General features: G+C 39.7%; 2 protein-coding genes across 2 annotated transcripts in view; one reads left to right on the forward strand and one right to left on the reverse strand.

The window, feature by feature from the left end:
• LOC122798790 (zinc finger protein 271-like) overlaps positions 1 to 18,678 on the forward strand; it is a 651,855-nt gene that overhangs the window by 604,323 nt on the left and 28,854 nt on the right. The gene's annotated exons all lie outside the window — the stretch shown is intronic.
• On the reverse strand, positions 3,720 to 11,449 carry LOC122798836 (zinc finger protein 260-like). The gene is made up of 2 exons (XM_044067959.1): positions 11,389 to 11,449; positions 3,720 to 6,204 (listed from the first exon to the last, which is right to left on the reverse strand). Exons 1-2 carry the CDS (start codon positions 11,447 to 11,449, stop codon positions 4,046 to 4,048), a joined length of 2,220 nt encoding a protein of 739 aa, XP_043923894.1. The 3' UTR covers positions 3,720 to 4,045.

An 18,678-nucleotide genomic window follows, 5' to 3' on the forward strand; every position in this document is an offset into this window, starting at 1 on the left:
AGTCCTAATTAATGTGTTCAATTTTTTTTTTATCAAACTTCTAACTTTTTAGGTTTTATTGACTTTCTGTAGTCTGTTTCTTTCATTTATCTTAATACACCTGTCCTTCTCTACTAAATCAAGCACCTGTTTTATTAAATCATTTTCTTCCAAACTGAGGACACATTCTTTTGTCTACATTTCCTAAGGGCATTCTGCGGAAAACTCCCAAGCATCTTCCCATCCATGTTCTCTTCAGTTATGTCATCTGTTGTGCTTTCATATGGGAACTCACTTGCCTATCACTCCACAACATTGACTGCGTCAGAGTTGCCACAGGTCCCTTTTCCTCCCCTTGCTGTGCAGCTCCAACTAAACATTTGTAATCATTTCCTATGGAAGGCTCCAAAGTATCTTCATAAGGCACCTGATCAGATGTTTCTTGCACTGGTTTCTCCTTAATTTGGGGATCCATTGCTCTATCCTGCTGTATTTTTTCTGAATTCGATTTTCTACACTATATCCTTAACTTTGTCGGTACTCCATAACCTCAGTTTCCATTTCTTGACGTTCTCCATTATTAATCCTCTTTTCTACTTTTCCTCTTCCTTTTCTTATTTTTTGTATGCAAACTTTTCCACATCTGGACGCCTTTGCCTGTATTTCTCTTTAAATACCTTTGGTGCTGCTCTTTTTGTATTGATTAGTTTTGCTTTCTCAGGTGCATAAATTGCACACCATATTAAATCTTTTTTTTCCCATGTCCATATTTCTTCTTCCTATGTCTCCTGCTCCTCCTGTTTCTTCTTACTTTGGGGACTCATTCCATCATGCTGTGATGTAACCCGTGTTGGACTTTGTACACTAAATCCTTCACTTTGCAGGCACTCCATAACTTCAAAATCTATTTTTTAACTTCTGCTTTACTAATCTTTTGTTCTACACTCTCTTTTTGTAACCTCGTTTTGTGTGAAATTGTTCATATCAGGATGCCTTTGCCTGTATTTCGTTTTGAATACATTTGGGACTTTCTCCTTTGCATAAATATTCCACCATATCACATCTCTCTCTTTCCTATGTCCATATTTCTTTTTTATACCTTTCAAAACTCTCTACATTTTGCTCTTTATATTTTTGCACTTCCTCAGATGCTTCTTTTTCCAAATGGATCAAGGTTTCTTTGCTATATAATGTTTTTCATAAATCTGTTTTATTTATGAACACACATTTTTATTTGAAGCTTCTGACAGTTTGTCTTGTGGAAATATTTTTCTTTCCTCTAATTTCTCTCAGTCTTTTTGTATACATTTTCTCTTGGAATTCTGGGCTTTTTGCATAATAGTAACTATACATAATTTCTTTCTTATCCTCAATAATCCACTCTAATCATTTTTATGGCTCTTCTTTCGCCTATCAGTTTTTGTGATTTTGTGGACTGCTACTTCCTTCTACAACAGGGGGGCCATCCTGCCCTTGGGCCTGGCCTGTTCCCATTGTAGGAATGTTTCCGTATTTTGCGGATTCTACACTGTAATTTTTTTCCAGTCCTGACACCAGTGCGCCTACCAGGATTGGGCACTTTTTTATCCTGGGTGTTGTGCACCCAGCTATATTTTTTATTTTAACCTACTTCTGCCCATGATATATACTATATAAAATGCAGCCTATATATCAGTGTTGTCTTGGTGAGATTTTGTGAAAAACAGGGTCCACCTCATGAGGGTACTAACTAAGACTTGAGGATGAATACTACTCTCCTTTGCTTGCTGACTTATTATCTGTCCATTTGGATCCCTTTTTTAATTTCTCCAAGTCTTATGGGTTTCTAATACTGTGACGGGAAAGGAACCTATTCCTAAGTCAAAGTACTATTAAAGTTCATGAAATTAGTATTGTTTTAATCTTTGATGTCAGGCAAAAGTGCTCTTTGCAGTACCTGCAATGTGCCCAGTAATAACTCCTTCTGCAATTCTTATGGGGTTGCATGTGTAGCATGTCTAAATACAATTGTAAATTCTTTTTTTATAAGACTTGTTGCTCCTACTACTATTGGAACTGTCTGGGTATGTTTCTTTCACATTGCTCATGTTTCTGCCTACAGGTCCTGATATTTTATGACTTTGTGTCTCTCTGTACGCAAGACACTGTAGTCATTGGGTGTGGTGACTTCAATAAGCAATGCTACTTTTGACTTCTTTTCCTGGACCACTATATCCAGTTTTCTAGCATCTATCTTTTGAACTGTTGGTATTGGGTGATCCCATGTGATATAAACTTCATCATTTTCTATGATGCTTTGTGACTCATGTTTCCAGTGTTTTTCAGCCACTTCAATATCACAATGCTTGCATAATCCCCAGTGAAACAGTCTTGCCACATTATTATGCCTTTCAGTATACAGTCCTTCTGCCATTAGTATGTCACAGCCAACGAGGTGTGCGACTGTTTCCAATTCGGTTTTACAAAATGTACATTTGTCTGTTTCTCCCACATGTTCAATGGACTTTGTAAACCAACATGTACATAGCCCACCGTCTTGGGCTGCCAATATTAACCTTTCATCTCTTGGTCTGAATTTGCCTCTCCTTAACCATTTCTGTGTTCATTCCTAATCAACATATGGTTCTTCCAGAAGTTTTCTATACTTGCAACTATATTTATGCATTTTCCACACTTCTTGCCTTCTCATTTGGTACTTCACCTTATATTTTTTCTTTTTTTTTGCTACCTGATTTTTTTATCTATTTCTGGTATAATTTCCATTCCTGCTTGACGTCGATATGCTTCTGCTAGATTAAGCAGAGAACTCATCTTAGATTTATTCTCCTCATGTTTTAAAACTTTCCCTTCATTTGGGTCTTGTGAGGTCCACAAATATGTGTGGAGTCCCATGATTGCAGATCTATACATGGAATCAGTTTCAAGGAGCCCCATCCCTCCTTCGGAATGGGGAATATATAATCTTGGTATGCACTGATTTTTAAAAATCATTTGGTGAGCATGAAACATCCTTCTTGATTTCCTATCTAATCTATCCAAGACATTTTGAGGCCAGTCAATCACTCCAAAAATTGTAAGTTAGGACAGGAAGAGCAAGTTGGTTTATAGCTTGGATTTTGTTCCTAGATGTCAACCCTTTTTTCAGGATTAATTTACATCTTCTAAAGTATTCCTTACTAAAGTTTTATTTGCATTTGTTCATGTTTTACTGTTGATCCTTCATAAATTCCCAGATATTTATACACTCCCTCTTGCTCAAGTTCTTTTATAGCACATTCTTGTCCCAAATTGATGCTTTCCTGGTGCTGCAAATTTCCTGCTTTAAAGGTTGCTTTTGCACATTTATCAAGACCAAATGGCATTCTTATATCATCTAAAAAAAGTTTTGACAACTTGCAGTTGTGCTTTCAGTTCCTCATCTGATGGGCTATACAGCTTTAAATTATTGACAAAGAGAAGATGAGAAGTCTTTACACTTTTTTGTTTTCTAGGAGTCAGATTATAGCCATGGCCTAATCTGTTAAGTAGACAGCTTAATGGGTTAAAAGCAAAGCAGAATAACAGTGGTGACAGAGTCACCCTGGAATATCCCACTTTGAATTTTTATCCCTGGAATAATAATTTGTCCTTTATCATGGCTTAATTGCAAAGTGGTCTTCCACTGTTTCATGGTTACTGTAATGTAGTCGGTCAGTGTAGGGTGTATCTTATACATTTTTAAGCACTCTTTTACCATGAATGTGGGATACTGTCAAATACTTTTTTGTAGTCAATCCATGCCATACTTAGATTCTTCTCCTTTTACAGTTCTCCACTATCACTTTAACAACAAATTATTCTTTTTTGCATAGAACTTTCTTTTATTGCCCTTTTGTTCTACTGCCATAATTGAGTTTTCTTCTAAATGACTATAAACTCTGTCGGCATCAATTCCAGTGTATAGTTTATATGTCATTGGAAGGAAAGTTATTGTTCTGTAGTATATAGTGGATCCCCACGGCAGATACTTTGATGCACTGTCAGACTTATTTCTTATAAAACCTTTGCCACATATGGTGCTTATACACTATCGTCTGTGGAGTCTTTGATGCACTATCAGACTTCTCTTAACTGTAAAACTCTTCTCACATGTAACACATTTATAAGGTGTCTGCTCATTATGTATACACTGATGAGTTATCATTCGAGTTTTCTGTGTAAAACTCTTGTCACACATTGTGCATTTATAGGGCTTTTGCCCACCATGGGTATACATGTGTCTTGTCATGTGATTCCTCTGTGTAAAAGTCTTGTCACATACTGTGCACTTATAGGGCTTTTGCCCACCATGGATATACATATGTGTTATCATGTGATTCCTCTTTGTAAAACTCATGTCACACACTGGGCATTTGTAGGGTTTTTGTCCAGTATGGATCCTCTGGTGAGCCGCCATACTACTTCTGTATCCAAAACTTTTGTCACACATGGTGCATTGATATGGTTTCTGCCCAGTGTGGATGCTCTGGTGACTTAACAATGATGCTCTGTATATAAAGCTCTTGTCACACATACTGCATTTATAGGATTTCTCACCAGTGTGGATGTTCTGATGACGCAGCATGGTGATCTTATCACTAAAACTCTTGTCACACATGGTGCATTTATAGGGTTTTTCACCAGTGTGGGTGCTCTGATGACTTATCATAGTCCTTTTGTAGCGAAAACTCTCATCACATTCTGGGCATCTGTATGGTTTCTTCCCACTGTGGATACTCTGGTGAGTCACCAAGTGACTCTTCTGCACAAAGCTCTTGCCACAGATTCTGCACAAATATGGTTTCTGCCCCGTGTGAATACTCTGATGACGTGTCATGGAGCTTTTGTCACTAAAACGTTTGTCACACATGGTGCATTTGTAGGGCTTCTTTCCAATATGTACATTCTGATGGATTATCAGCCATCTCTTAGCTGTAAAACTCTTATCACATGTGGCACATTTAAATGGTTTTTGCCCAGTGTGGATGCTCTGGTGACTTAACAATGATGCTTTGTACATAAAGCTCTTGTCACACATACTGCATTTATAGGATTTCTCACCAGTGTGGATGTTCTGATGACGCAACATGGTGATCTTATCACTAAAACTCTTGTCACACATGGTGCATTTATAGGGTTTTTCACCAGTGTGGGTGCTCTGGTGACGCACCATCGTCCTTTTGTAGCGAAAACTCTCATCACACTGTGGACATTTGTATGGTTTCTTCCCACTGTGGATCATCTGGTGAGTCACCAAATGACTCTTCTGCACAAAGCTCTTGCCACAGATTGTGCACGGATATGGTTTCTGCTCCAGGTGAATACTCTGGTGACGTCTCACATTGCTTTTGTCACTAAAACTCTTGTCACACATACTACATTTATATGGCTTCTGCCCTCTGTGAATGCCCTGGTGATTTAACAGAGTGACTTTATATGCAAATCTTTTATCACGTGTAGTACATTTATTGGGTTTCTGCCTTTGTTTAATTTCTTCACGGTGTTTAGGTTTTTTAATATCTTGAGAGATCACACTCTGAATATTGTGATGTTTTCCCATGCTAGCCTTTTCTGTAAAACTCTTGCCATGTGTGGCACGTTTGTATGGTTTCTGTCTATTGCTGATAGTCAGAAGCACTAACAAATGTTTAGGGATTGAGTTCTTGTGATATATGGCATATTTATATAGTTTTTTCTCTCTGTGCAGAAACTGATGTTTTTTCATGTTAGACTTCTCTGTAAATTTTTTGTCATACATGGTGCATTTAAAGGACTGATGCCCAGTAGGAATAATCTTGGTTACTCTTCCATTTTGTTGGTCTGTAAAACCCTTGTCATTTGTGGCACATTTACGCAATTTCTTTCCACTGAGCGCTTGCTCATTTGGTACCAAGGTCTTCTGCTTTTTCCATCTGTGACTAACTCGATCAGTTACGTTGTTACTACAAAATGTTACATTGTTGCTGTGATTAAGCCAGCTGTATGGTGTTTCCCCTGCTTTAGTTTGCAGATGAATTTCTTGTTCAGTTTTTTTGATAAACCTCTCATTACTTTCCTTAGTTTTATCAGTTCTGGTTTCAAACTGCACTGCGTCTTCTCTTGTGACTGAAATCTGATCTGGAAGGATTTGGTCACATTCAGAATCTTGGTGTTTTCCATGGGTTGATTGCAGGCACTGGATCTCAGGGAAATTTCCACTCCTGATGACTAAAAGGGGAAAAAAAAGTCTGATTATAATGAGCCACAGTAGTGAAGATTTGTCCTATTTAAGGATTTACAGTGTGAACAGTATATTAATAGACCTGTAGACATTTTAAATGTATTATAGTAAATAATAAACTGCTGCAAACTATTTCATATATGTATTATCTTATGTCTGATGCCATTGGATATCTATTTCATATATGTATTATCTTATGTCTGATGCCATTGGATATCTCTGAATTCTCTACAAAGTGCACAATAGGTTCCTGTGTATATACTAGGCTGATAGTTACCAGGGTCTTTATAAGCCTAGCCATACAATCCAACCCAACTGTATCCCTATATATCATGGGTGTTATTATTATAAGTGGGTATGTTACTTAGGAAGTTTCTAGAGGTTAAGTGGGAAGGTATGGTAGTTTGGGGTTTACTGTCTACCTCTGTCTTAGAGATTTTGGGGCCTGACCCGGGGTGAATTTCTGATTTCTCATCCATTGATCTAGGTTATGCTTAAATAGAGTTAAGGATGGACTCTGGATGAGGACACATTCCTCATAGCCTCCACAGTTTCACATATGGGTATCACTGGCACCCTTATACACTTAAAGTCTCCACTGGGACAAGAAATAGGTCAGACTTATTACAGAATGAGAGGAACATAAATTTCAAAAGTAATTAGTTTTAAATCAACTTTTTCTTACATGGCAGCTTTAAAAGATTTATCACTCTCAATCAAGTTAGCAGCAAGATATACCTAGAGCACAAATAAATGTCACACTCAGTTTAACATTCTTTGGAAATAGGAGGCATCAGACTTTGCAGGCCAGTTGTTTTATTTAGCTGCAGCGCACTTTTAATATATACAACAACCTCGTTGCTGATAATGACAAAATGCATTTGTCTGATACTGATGCCACTAAGTGCATGAACAGAAAAGACTGAATTCAAGGTTTTTATCTTAAACTGTTAGTTAAGTAAGCAAGCTAACTATGTACGAATATGTTTTTTCAAAAACACTAGTAAACATTTTCCATTTAAGACAGTTACTCAAAGTTTCCCAGTCTGCAAATGGGCACAGGAAATTGAACTGAGAGAAACACAGTAAGGGCTCATTAATATCTTGTACGGTTTAACTCTCTGCTAAGCTGAAGGCTGATGCCTCTGTAGATATAAAAAAAAAATCACAAAATATACTGAGTACCGCAGTAATTAGTTGTAATAAAAATGTGCTTCATATTTTGAAATGACCATTGACATGATTATGTGCAATTCACCTTTGTGACTGACTGCAGCAGGATTCATAAATATCCCTAAAGAATATGTATTGTAATGCACTACCATCAACATAATGCCATGGACCTCTTGTCCTTACTTTGGTTCTTCCTGTCCTATGCTGACCACTGGTGCTACTCCAAACCATATACAAATAACCTCAGATCACCACAATTCAATTTTAAGACTTTTTTTTTCATGTGTGGCTATTATAGCCCTCTCCTCAATGTCCAATACCACACTTACGTCTTGACGGTTGTGTTTATAAAAAAAGTAATCTTCTCCCTTCTGATAAATTTACCCTTTACCTAATTACCCCATTGCCTTTACTGTGTGAAACAAGGTAAGTTACTAGACTCCCCCTGATCAGCTGTATGCATGTGTCTTCAGAGTAAAGATACATCAATGCTGAGAATTCTCTAACAGTTCTGTTCAGGGGAAAATGGAATGACATGTCAATGAAATGGTGGGATTCCAACCTGCAATACTGTTGGCCAAGGTTCAAAAATGGAGTCAGATCACTTGAGGGCTGACTGGGGTATTGAAAGGAAATGAGAGAGGAGAATGGTTTGCGTGATAGTGACTCGGTGAGGAACAGGGGTTGCAATCCTTTGATGCATATGTATGTTCATGACTGTGATTGTGTGGAAGGTGGCAAATCACAGTGGGAGGGTGGGGTTCCAGGTTCCATCCTCAAAGGAGTGTGGATATTCTATAATGTGTGTGTACATTCTGCTAGCTCACATTGGTAGGTGGGGATTTCTATTCCTTGATGTGTGTATATGTTTGTGACAGTGTGGGCATGATGGCAACTCAAAGCAGAAGGGAGGAATTCTAGCCTTGGGTGTGTGTGTGTGTGTGTGTGTGTGTGTGTGTGTGTGTGTGTGTGTGTGTGTGTGTGTGTGTGTGTGTGTGTGTGCGTGTGTGCGTGTGTGCGTGTGTGCGTGTGAGCGTGTGTTTCTCCCCATGACAGTGCCTTACTGTGGGAAGTTGTGGTTCTGTAGGGGGGTTCCCTACCCCACATGAGTATATGCTCATGGCAGTGTGTGTGCATAATGGTAACTTCACAGTGGAAGGAGGGGATCCATCCTCAGCCATGTGTGTATACTGATGATTCTGGGTATGTGTTCACATCATGGAGTAAAGTGGCTAGACTCCTCTTATAAAAGTAAGACATGACATACAGAAGAAACCAGAGATCACCACAATTTAATTTTAAGACAGTCTACGGCGTTTAGGACAGCTTGCAGGTTCGCTCCAAACTAAGAGCACTGTTTTTCCTGTTGTTAACTGGGCTGATGTCTGTTCAGGGTGTGCATATAAATAGTTCTTACTCATGGCTAAATCTTCATGCAAAGATGTTAATACTTTTAGCTAGAAGTTAGGTACTGCATCTGGGCCTGGGGTTTTCCAGTTAGGAGCTTTTCTTAACTTTGTTTCAATCTCTCTGGCCCTTACATCCTTCCGTTTCATAGCCTGTACATTTGAACTTCTTGTTCTTTCTTTTATTTGGGGTCCAAATGGAGAGATAATCAGCAGGCAAAGCAGAGTGGTATTAGCCCTACAACTGGCCACAGGATCAACGCGACCGGCATTCTTAGTGTGCTCGCCACCCACTCTACAGTCTCATAAGTGTGCCGCCAGCCAGCATTAATCCCTACTTCACTCGATGTGTTGCCAACTGGCTTACTGACAGAACCCAGACTGTAAAAGTAGCCAACTCCAAATCCAGCTACAGACAAGTGACAAGTGGAGTACCTCAGGGTTCAGTCCTGGGGCCGCTCTTGTTTGGCATCTACTTCTCTGAAGTACAGGGCAACACTAAGGGACTCTGGCTAACAAAGTGCGCAGATGACTGCAAACTGGGAGCCATTATTGAATCCCCAAATGATTACAGAAACAGATGCTTGGTGCCAGAGCCATGGCCTCAAGCTCAATGCCAAGAAATGTATAGTTATCCCCTTTGGGAAAAAACATATACCTGTGAATTACCACATAGATGGCAGTACATTAAACACCGAATGTTTGATAAGAGACTTAGGGACACAGGTGGACAGTGGTCTCACCTTCGATAACCACATCGCCACAACAGTCAGGAAATACTTCTATGTGGCACACCTCATCACTAAGGGCTTTTCATCCAGAAAAAAGGAGGTCATTGTCCCACTGTACTCATTCCTCATTAGACCCATTATAGAATACAACACCCAGTTTGGTATGTACCACTCAAGACATCTGCAGCAACTGGAAAGGCCGCAGAAATACCTCACTAAAAGAATCACAGGCATAAAGCAGATGCCCTACACTGACCGTCTAAAAAAACTCCACCTATACTCTGTCGCATATCGTCTACTCAAAGGTGATCTCTGCTTAACACACAAGGCCATGTCAAACCCAGAGCTGATGGACATACTCCACTTAAAGAAATCCCAATCCCTCAGAGATGCACTCTCCAGGGATCTATACCTTGTCATCACAATGAACAAAACATGCTGGGGGGATAGGTTCCGGACCCAGAGACTCCCAAGACTCTGGAGTAGACTGCCCATACATGTCAAGCATAGCGCCTCTTTAGCCCTCTTCAAAAGGAACCTTGATGATTGGATGAGAGATAGGAAATTCACCCCGGGGATCAGGTCAGTCGCCCTGCTAGACAGGGGTCCAGGGAAGTAAATACTGTGGGAAGAAATAGCCAGGGAATTGTTATGGCTAGGCTTGTATAGGTCCTAGGGCCAGTACCCTAGTACCAACCTATGAACCTATGGAATGAGAACCTTGAACAACGTTATCAGTGCACATCGGTGACAAAGTGACCCAAGTGTGTTTCCTTTCTCAGCAATCAAGATTCAACCTGGCACATCCTTCACACATCTGTCCTGCAGCACATAGATATTTTGGGAAATACTGTAATCTTTTTGCTGTAAATAACTCCTCCAGTTGTTCAGTGACATGCACAGAAACAGAGTTGTGCCCAACTGCCACCCCCCTTTTTTTCAGACCTTGGCCACCAACTGTAACGAATAGGAATAAAAAAGCAAAATATATATATCTAACAACAATTCTCCTTAGCTCATCCCAGCCACATAGTCTGACAACAAACCAGCTGTAAAACTGAAAATTTATATATATATATATATATATATATATATATATATATATATATATATATATGCATACATACATACATATACACACACACACACATTTTATATATATATATATATATATATATATATATATATATATATATACACACACACACACACACACACACACACACACACACACTTATTTATTCCTTTAGCCTAGCTGCCCAAAGCTTCTAACTTTGCTGTACTGTGTCTGTAACCTCACCTACCAATAGCGATGACTGGCATATATATATTTTTTTTTTTTTACACAACACAATACCTTCACCCGCTACTATTCTCTTCTGTAATTACTATTCCCCTTGCCCATTTGCATCATACCACCAAGTTTACTTAGCTACCAAAGCACCACATGTGCCATGTTTAAATCTCGTAAGCCCCACAACTAGCCTCAGGATCGGAGCAAATGGCATTGTTAGTATACTCGTCACATAAGTGATTTTATTCAGCTGTATTTTGCTGACCACAGTATTCACCTTGTTACTTCCAAATCTCTGCCTTTACAATATTACTAGATCATAGTATTTACTATATCAGTTCTTCATCCCATAATTCGGGAATTAGTTGAATTACAGTAACAATGAAGATATAATTGAGCAATTAGTTTCTCCTCATTCTGTTGTTTTTTGCCATGCATTAATTTCTGGTGGTATTTTTTTCTTCTTCTATCTTTTTGACAAGTCTGTCATTGGTTAAATGCTCATGGTATCGTGTTATGTAGCTGCTATAATCCCAAAGATACAGTGCTAATAATTTTTCTACTGACCCTTTTCTGCAATTATCGTATGTGAAGCCAATTTAATGCTACGCAGAAAGTGCTTGACCATATTTGAGTCTAACTGATGGTTTGCAGATAAGGAATAATCCATTGGTAAAATACAACTTCACTTTAACAGCTTTTATTATTAGAAGTTATTGCCATTTACAGCAGTTATCTTATGTCGCTGCATATGTGAATCGTTCTTCCTCAGTATGCTATGTACACTTGATCTCCCTCTTTTTTCTTCCTGTAAACCTCTACTTGCATTTTTTTCTCTTTACACAGCCACTCTCTAATCCCACAAGAGTACCCCCAGCCTGCCTGAAACAGGAACCTTGAACTAACGTTATCAGTGCACATCTGTGACAAAGTGCCCCAAGTGTGTTTCCTTTCTTAGCAATCAAGATTCAGCCTCAAACATCCTTCCCACATCTGTCCTGCAACACATAGATATTTTGAGAAATATTGTAATCTTTTTGCTGTAAGTAACTCCTCTAATTGTTCAGTGGCAATGCACACAAACAGGGTTGTGCCCCACCTGCTGTCCCCCACCTTTTTTTCATACCTTGGCCCCCAATTGTAACAGATAGGTAAAAAAAAAAGTATATTTCTAACGATTCTCCTTAGCTCATCCCATCACTGGAATGATGTTGAGACATTGGTTCTAATACAGGAAGAAGATCTCTGTGATTTCTCCTGTACTCCACTCCACACCCTAGGATTTCACAAAGTAGGATCTCAGCTCTTCACATATGCTTGTTACTTGACCAATCTGGTCAAACCTTTCGCCTTTTGTATCCTCACTGTCTTTCCTTCTTTCAATGGACGAAGAAATCTGCTCAATTTGTTATAGCTGGACTACTGCAAAGAGCGATTTCTGAATAATTGGGCTTTGACTGCTCTGTTTTTAGCTCTAGACCTCAACAAACTGGAACTGACAGGGAATGTTATTCTGGTTTGCCTAGATAGAAGTCTGGGAGCAGCTGATCCAAGTATATTGTCATGGGGTATGTTTCTGAGATTGAGTAAATTCAAAAAGACATCAGTTTTGCCATGCTTTGACTTCTCTAGTAATTGCTTTGCACTCAGTACTGCACGTTCAGTTAGACCATTTGACTGTGGATATTCAGGACTGCTAGTAACATGTACAAAGTCCCATTCTTCTGCAAATTACTGAAACAACTGACTGGTAAACTGGGTACCATTATCAGAGATAAACTTCTGTGGACTTCCATGGATTAAGAAATGACATCTCAGCTTGGTATTAATAGCAGTGGAAGTTAGGTTAGGTAGTAAATTGATCTCAAGCCAGTTTGAATAAGAGTCTACCAACACTAAGTAACGCTGATTGCTCCACTTGAATATGTGGCTACGGTTGACCAAGGTGGTTCAGGAACATGACTTAGCTGAAGTGGTTCTTTTTGTAAATATGGTTTAGTATTAGAGCACACTTTATCAATGTCTTTTGCTAGAGAAAGCCAAAATACTAGTCCTCTTGCCCTTCTTTAGGTAGCTTCAGAAACTGGGTGACCACAAAGCAAATTCTGAATATATTCTTGTTGTAAGGAAGCAGGAACAACAATTTTAGGACCTTTGAAAATAATGCCATCTTCCATCAACATCTCATCTCTGTGAGGAAAATAAGTTTGCACTTTGGGTGGTACACTAGATTGCTTTGATGGCCATCCAACACTAATGTAGTGGTTGAACTTCTGCAAAATTAGATCAGTCTTTGTATGATCTCTCACCTCATCAAGTCTTGTGATAGAAAAATTACAAACTTCCATGACATTGAAGTCAAAAATTCTCTGCATCAAGCTTTTCCATTGTATTTCTGGGTGATCTGGATAAGGTATCAGACAGATAAAGAAGTTTGCCTTTTGTATAGACCATTTTGCAATTTGAGCATCATTCTTTGTAATCTCACTGAAGCTGAATGCATAGGTTTCTTTAGAATAGTAACAAGATGTAGATGATTAGTTTCAATCTGAATAAGTCAACCATATATATAATCATGATACTTGGAACATGCAAATACAATTGCCAAAAGTTCTTTCTCAATTTGAGCATATTGCAGTTCAGTTTGGGTAAGTGTTCTAGATGCATAGGCTATCGGTCTGCCTTCTTGAAGAATAACTGTGCCAAGACCAAATTTTGAAGCATCGCAATAATGAGTTACTGGCTTGTTGACATCATAGTATCTTAATGCAGGTGGGGAGGCAATTTTCTGCTTAAGGTATTCCAATGCTTTCTGGTGCTGTTCTAACAAAGACCATGTGTGAAGGCTGCCAGCCTAGCCAGATAGAATTGTGCAGTAATTCTGTCATTTGTAAATATGAATGTAAACTACAGGCTTGTTATCTTAAATGTAAAGAAATACTGTTACATGTGGAACTGGAAATAAATGCGACAACAGTGCACTCTACTGACCAAAGTAAAGCATGTGGTGACCCTTTGAAGTAGACAGTGGTGTAGAAAAGTCTAGATGAAGAAATTATTATTATTGTTTTAACCAAGAGTTAAATTGCTAGATTTAAACATGCAAATGTATTTGTATTGCTCTGCTCCTAACCAGCTGCAAAATACCAAACGGAGGTGTAAAAGAATGTAGATGCAGTTTCTGTTGGCCTGGGAATATCAGGAAAGTGTGAAATGATGTAATGTTTATCAGAACTGCAACAGCAATTTAAACAGAGAGAATCAGAAGGCATTAAGCATTTTTGTCTTGATCATCCAAATCAGCACTCTGCCTGTTGTGTTATGTAAATTATGTTAGACATGTGTTTTTTTTAGCACTAGCTAGAATCTAGAAATATTAGACCAAGTGTTTTTCTGTTATGTCAGAACTGTACTACTGAATTATTTAAGTATTTCTGTGTGATTTCTGAACTCTTGACTAGCACTGACTGTGTAGTAGAAAGTATTGTTTTGTGGTTTTAATTATTTATTATTAAATATTTTAAAACCTTTTAACTGTGGATGGTTTGTGTAGAGATAATTTAAGCTCTAGAGTACATTGCATATTTATAGTGATTACTGTACCAAGTCACTCTAATAAGCCTTGACCTGTTTAGTCACATCTACCAATTGGATAATAATATTGCACAGTTGCTGATAAATATTAGTGGGTGGTGGCAGCTGATACTACTGTATAGTCTGGGAGAAAGGGGCACAGCTGGAGAACCTGTGCCAGCCTTCCCCAGGAATGTCTGTGTGGTTGTATAAACTCTTATCTCAAAGTGCATGTGTGTGTGTCAACTACTTGGGCAGGGACATGAAGCACTGGTTGTACAGAGAGGGTGCTAGAGGTATTAGCTTGCCCACTAGGCTGAGATCTGGACCCTATAGTTGTGCCAGTGGGGAGTCTTATTGGGGACCTGGAGAGCAAGAGAACGACCAGCCCCAGACTGACTGTGAACTCTGTGTGCTTTTAAGGGAAATTGCACTTTACTGTGTGTATAACATGTCCTCTCTGGTATTAGTGGTGAGGATTGAGGCTCCTTGATTGCTGGGCCAGGGCACAGGTGTCACATTTTTGGTGGCAGTGGTTGGGATATCCAACTCACATTTGTGTTTGGCAGCGGTGGGATATACAAATCACATATTAATTAGTTGGCAAATACTAATTGGCTTGTAGTGGTATGGGTAGAGTGAATCCTGTAGCTTGTGTACAGTGAGCTTTGAAGGTGTTTTGTATCAGCCATGCAGTGAATACTCAGAGTTCAGATCACAATTGTTTTATTTCTTTTGTTAGCTTAGCTAGTCAGGGTGAGCAGGAAGCATGTCAGCAGAGGAGTATGGAAAGCTGACAAGGAGCCAGCTGGCGGAGATGTGCCAGGCTAGGGGACTGGTGCATGGAAACTTGACTAAGGCAGACCTGATTGCAGCCTTGGTTACAGCTGCATCAGAAAACAGCAAACCAGGAGGACAATCAGACTGGCAGTGGAGATAATTCCCTTGGAGATTGGACAGCTCAACCTTTCTGCAGTGGACTTAAAAATCCAGCTGGAGCTAAAGAGATTTGAGTTGGAGACCAGGCGTGTGGAATTAGAAGCAGCTGAGAGACTGACGTGTCTAGAGAGTGAGGAGAATGAGAAACTGCTACTCCTAGAAGCTGAGGAACAAGAAAAGCAGAGGCAGCATGAGAAGGAAATGCTTACTCTTCGCCAGAGTCATGGAGGTAATGGGGACAGGAGTAACTGGACCCCAAAAGCACAAAAGGTCAGTAAATTTCTTCTGCAGTTTAAAGAGGGGAATCATTTTTATAGTTTCATTCATATGTCTGAGAGGGTATGTAAACAGTATGAAGTGGACCAAGGGCTCTAGGTACGGTTCCATGGTAAAGCTGTAACTGTTCTGTCCAAAATGTCTGACGTTGCATGTTTTGATTATACTGCTGTAAGAAAAATGTATTTTAGAACTGTTTAAGCTAACACCTGAAATGTATAGGAAAATTTTTGTGAACGTAGACACAAGGCAGATGAAAGTGTGTGTGAATATGTTACTGAATTGAGCACTTATTTCCATAGGTGGGTGAGTGGATGTCAGATCACCACATTTTGAAGGGCTGGCATGTCAGGGAGGTGCTGGGCAGACTACAGATGGCAGGGTTGACCATTAAGCCGAGCAAATGTCAGGTGGGTATGGCAAAGGTCTCCTACCTAGGACATAGAGTGGAGAGTGGTAAGATAAGGCCAGAACCTGCCAAAGTGGAAGCCATTCAGGCATGGCCTGCACCTGTTACTAAAAAGCAGATGAGGGCATTTTTAGGAACAGCAGGGTACTACAGAAAGTTCGTCCTCAGTTATAGTACCATAGCTGCTCCCCTCACAGACCTGACAAGGAAGAACAGGCCACATATGGTAGTCAGGACCTCAGCATGTGAGCAGGCATTCCAAAAGCTTAAAGAAGCTTTGGGAGGACCCCCTGTGTTAGCCAGTCCAGATTACAGCAAAGAATTTGTTGTGCAGGTGGATGCTTCAAACCATGGGGTGCGGGCTGTACTTAGCATGATTTCTTCACAGGAGGAAGAGTACCCAGTGGTGTATCTCGGTCGTAGGCTCCAACCGAGGGAGGAATGCTGTACAGCTGTAGAAAAGAAATGTCTAGCCATAGTGTGGGCACTGCAGAAACTTCAGCCTTATCTGTACGGAAGGAAACTCACTGTTATGACAGATCACAACCCCCTAATATGGTTAAACAGAGCCAGCCAGCAAAATGCCAAGTTGCTAAGATGGAGCCTAGGTTTGCAAGCATACATGTCAGTGGAGCACTGCAGAGGGAGTAGCAGTGCCAATGCAGATGGGCTCTCAAGACAGGGAATGGGGTGAGGTACACTCAGATAGGCCTAACCCTCTCAAGCAGCATTTCTCAAGGGTCACTTGAAAAACTAGCTTGAGTTCTCCAGGGGGGAGAAATGTGAAGGCTGCCAGCCAAGCCAGATAGAATTGTGCAGATAATTCTGTCATTTGTAAATATGAATGTAAACTACAGGCTTGTTGTCGTAAATGTAAAGAAATATTGTACACGTGGAACTGGAAATAAATGTGACAACAGTGCACTCTACTGACCACAGTAAAGCATGTGGTGACCCTTTGAAGTAGACAGTGGTGCCAAAAAGTCTAGATGAAGAAATTATTTCTATTGTTTTAACAAAGAGTTAAATTGCTTTATTTAAATATGCAAATGTATTTTTATTGCTCTGCTCCTGACCAGCTGCAAAGTAAAAAAAGGAGGTGTAAAAGAATGTACATGCAGTTTCAGTTGGCCTGGGAACACCAGGAAAGCGAAACATGATGTAATGCTTATCAGAACTGCAATAGCAATTTACACAGAGAGAATCAGAAGGCATTAAGCATTTTTGTCTTGACCATCCAACAGAACTCTGCCTGTTGTCTTATGTAAGTTATCTTAGACTTGTGTTTTCTTTTAGCAATAGCTAGAATCTAGAAAGATTAGACTAAGTGTTTTTCTGTCATGTCAGAACTGTACTACTGAATTATTTTAAGTATTTCTATGTGATCTCCGAACTCTTGACTAGCACTGACTGTATAGTAGAAAGTATTGTCTTGTGGTGTGCCAGCCTTCTCCAGGAGTGTCTGTGTGGTTGTATAAACTCTTATCTCAAAGTGTGTGTGTGTGTGTGTGTGTGTGTGTGTGTGTGTGTGTGTGTGTGTGTGTGTGTGTTTGTCAGCTACTTGGGCAGGGACACGAAGCACTGGTTGGACAGAGAGGGTGCTAGAGGTTTTAGCGTGCCCACTAGGCTGAGATCTGAACCCTATAGCTGTGCCAGTGGGGAGTCTTATTGGGAACCTGGAGAGCAAGGGAGTGACCAGCCCCAGACTGACTGTGATCTCTGTGTGCACTTAAGGGAAATTGTACTTTAATGTGTGTATTTGTTATCCTTTCCTCATATATGAAACACCCTCTCTGGTGTTAGTCATGAGGATTGAGGCTCCTTGATTGCTGGGCCAGGGCACAGGTGTCACACCATGGAACATTTTTATGTGTTAGCTCTCTCAAAAGGTGCTTTCAGCTCACTGAAGTCTGGTATAAACTTGCCTAAATAGTTGACCATACCAAGAAAGCATAGAAATTGAACATTATCCGGTGCTGGCATCTCAAGAATGGCTGCTTGCTTGGATGGGTCTGGTCTCAAACCAGTGCTAGTAAACAAATGACTTACATATATAACTTTTGGTAGTCTGAATTTGTAGTTAAGAGGACTGAGCTTTAAGTTCACTTCATGTGCTCTGTCTAGAACTCTTTTAAGATTTCTGTCATGCTCTGCTTCACCATTGCCTCCAGCTAGTAAACCATCTACTATTATGGCACAAAGATAACCTGAAAAAATTTCCTCCATTGCACACTGAAAGACTTCACTTGCAGAATTTATTCCAAATGGCATCCTGAGGAATCTATATCTTCCAAATGGGGTACTGAATGTAGTCAGTAATGCAGATTTTTGATCAAGCATCACTTGCCAAAATTAACTTTTTGCATCCAAGACAGAAAAAACAGTGGCATTCGGTATTAGAACAGTGACCTCTTTGTATGCACAGGATGATGTGGTCTCTTTAATGCTTTGTTCAAATCTCTTGGGTCAATGCATATTCTGATTTCATCCGAGCCTTTTTTGTGAGCGTCTACCATGGAAGACACCCATTCAGTAGGTTCTGTAACTGGACAAATTGCACCTTGCTGCACCATTTTATCCAACTGAGTTTTGACTTTGCTCTGCATAGCTATTGGAACCTTTCTTGCTGGTCTGACTACTGGACTGAACTCTGGGTCTAA

The sequence above is a fragment of the Protopterus annectens genome, chromosome 3.part1 (genome assembly GCF_019279795.1).
Source record: "Protopterus annectens isolate FY-2018-M chromosome 3.part1, PAN1.0, whole genome shotgun sequence".
In the NCBI taxonomy this organism is placed as follows: Eukaryota; Metazoa; Chordata; order Ceratodontiformes; family Protopteridae; genus Protopterus; species Protopterus annectens.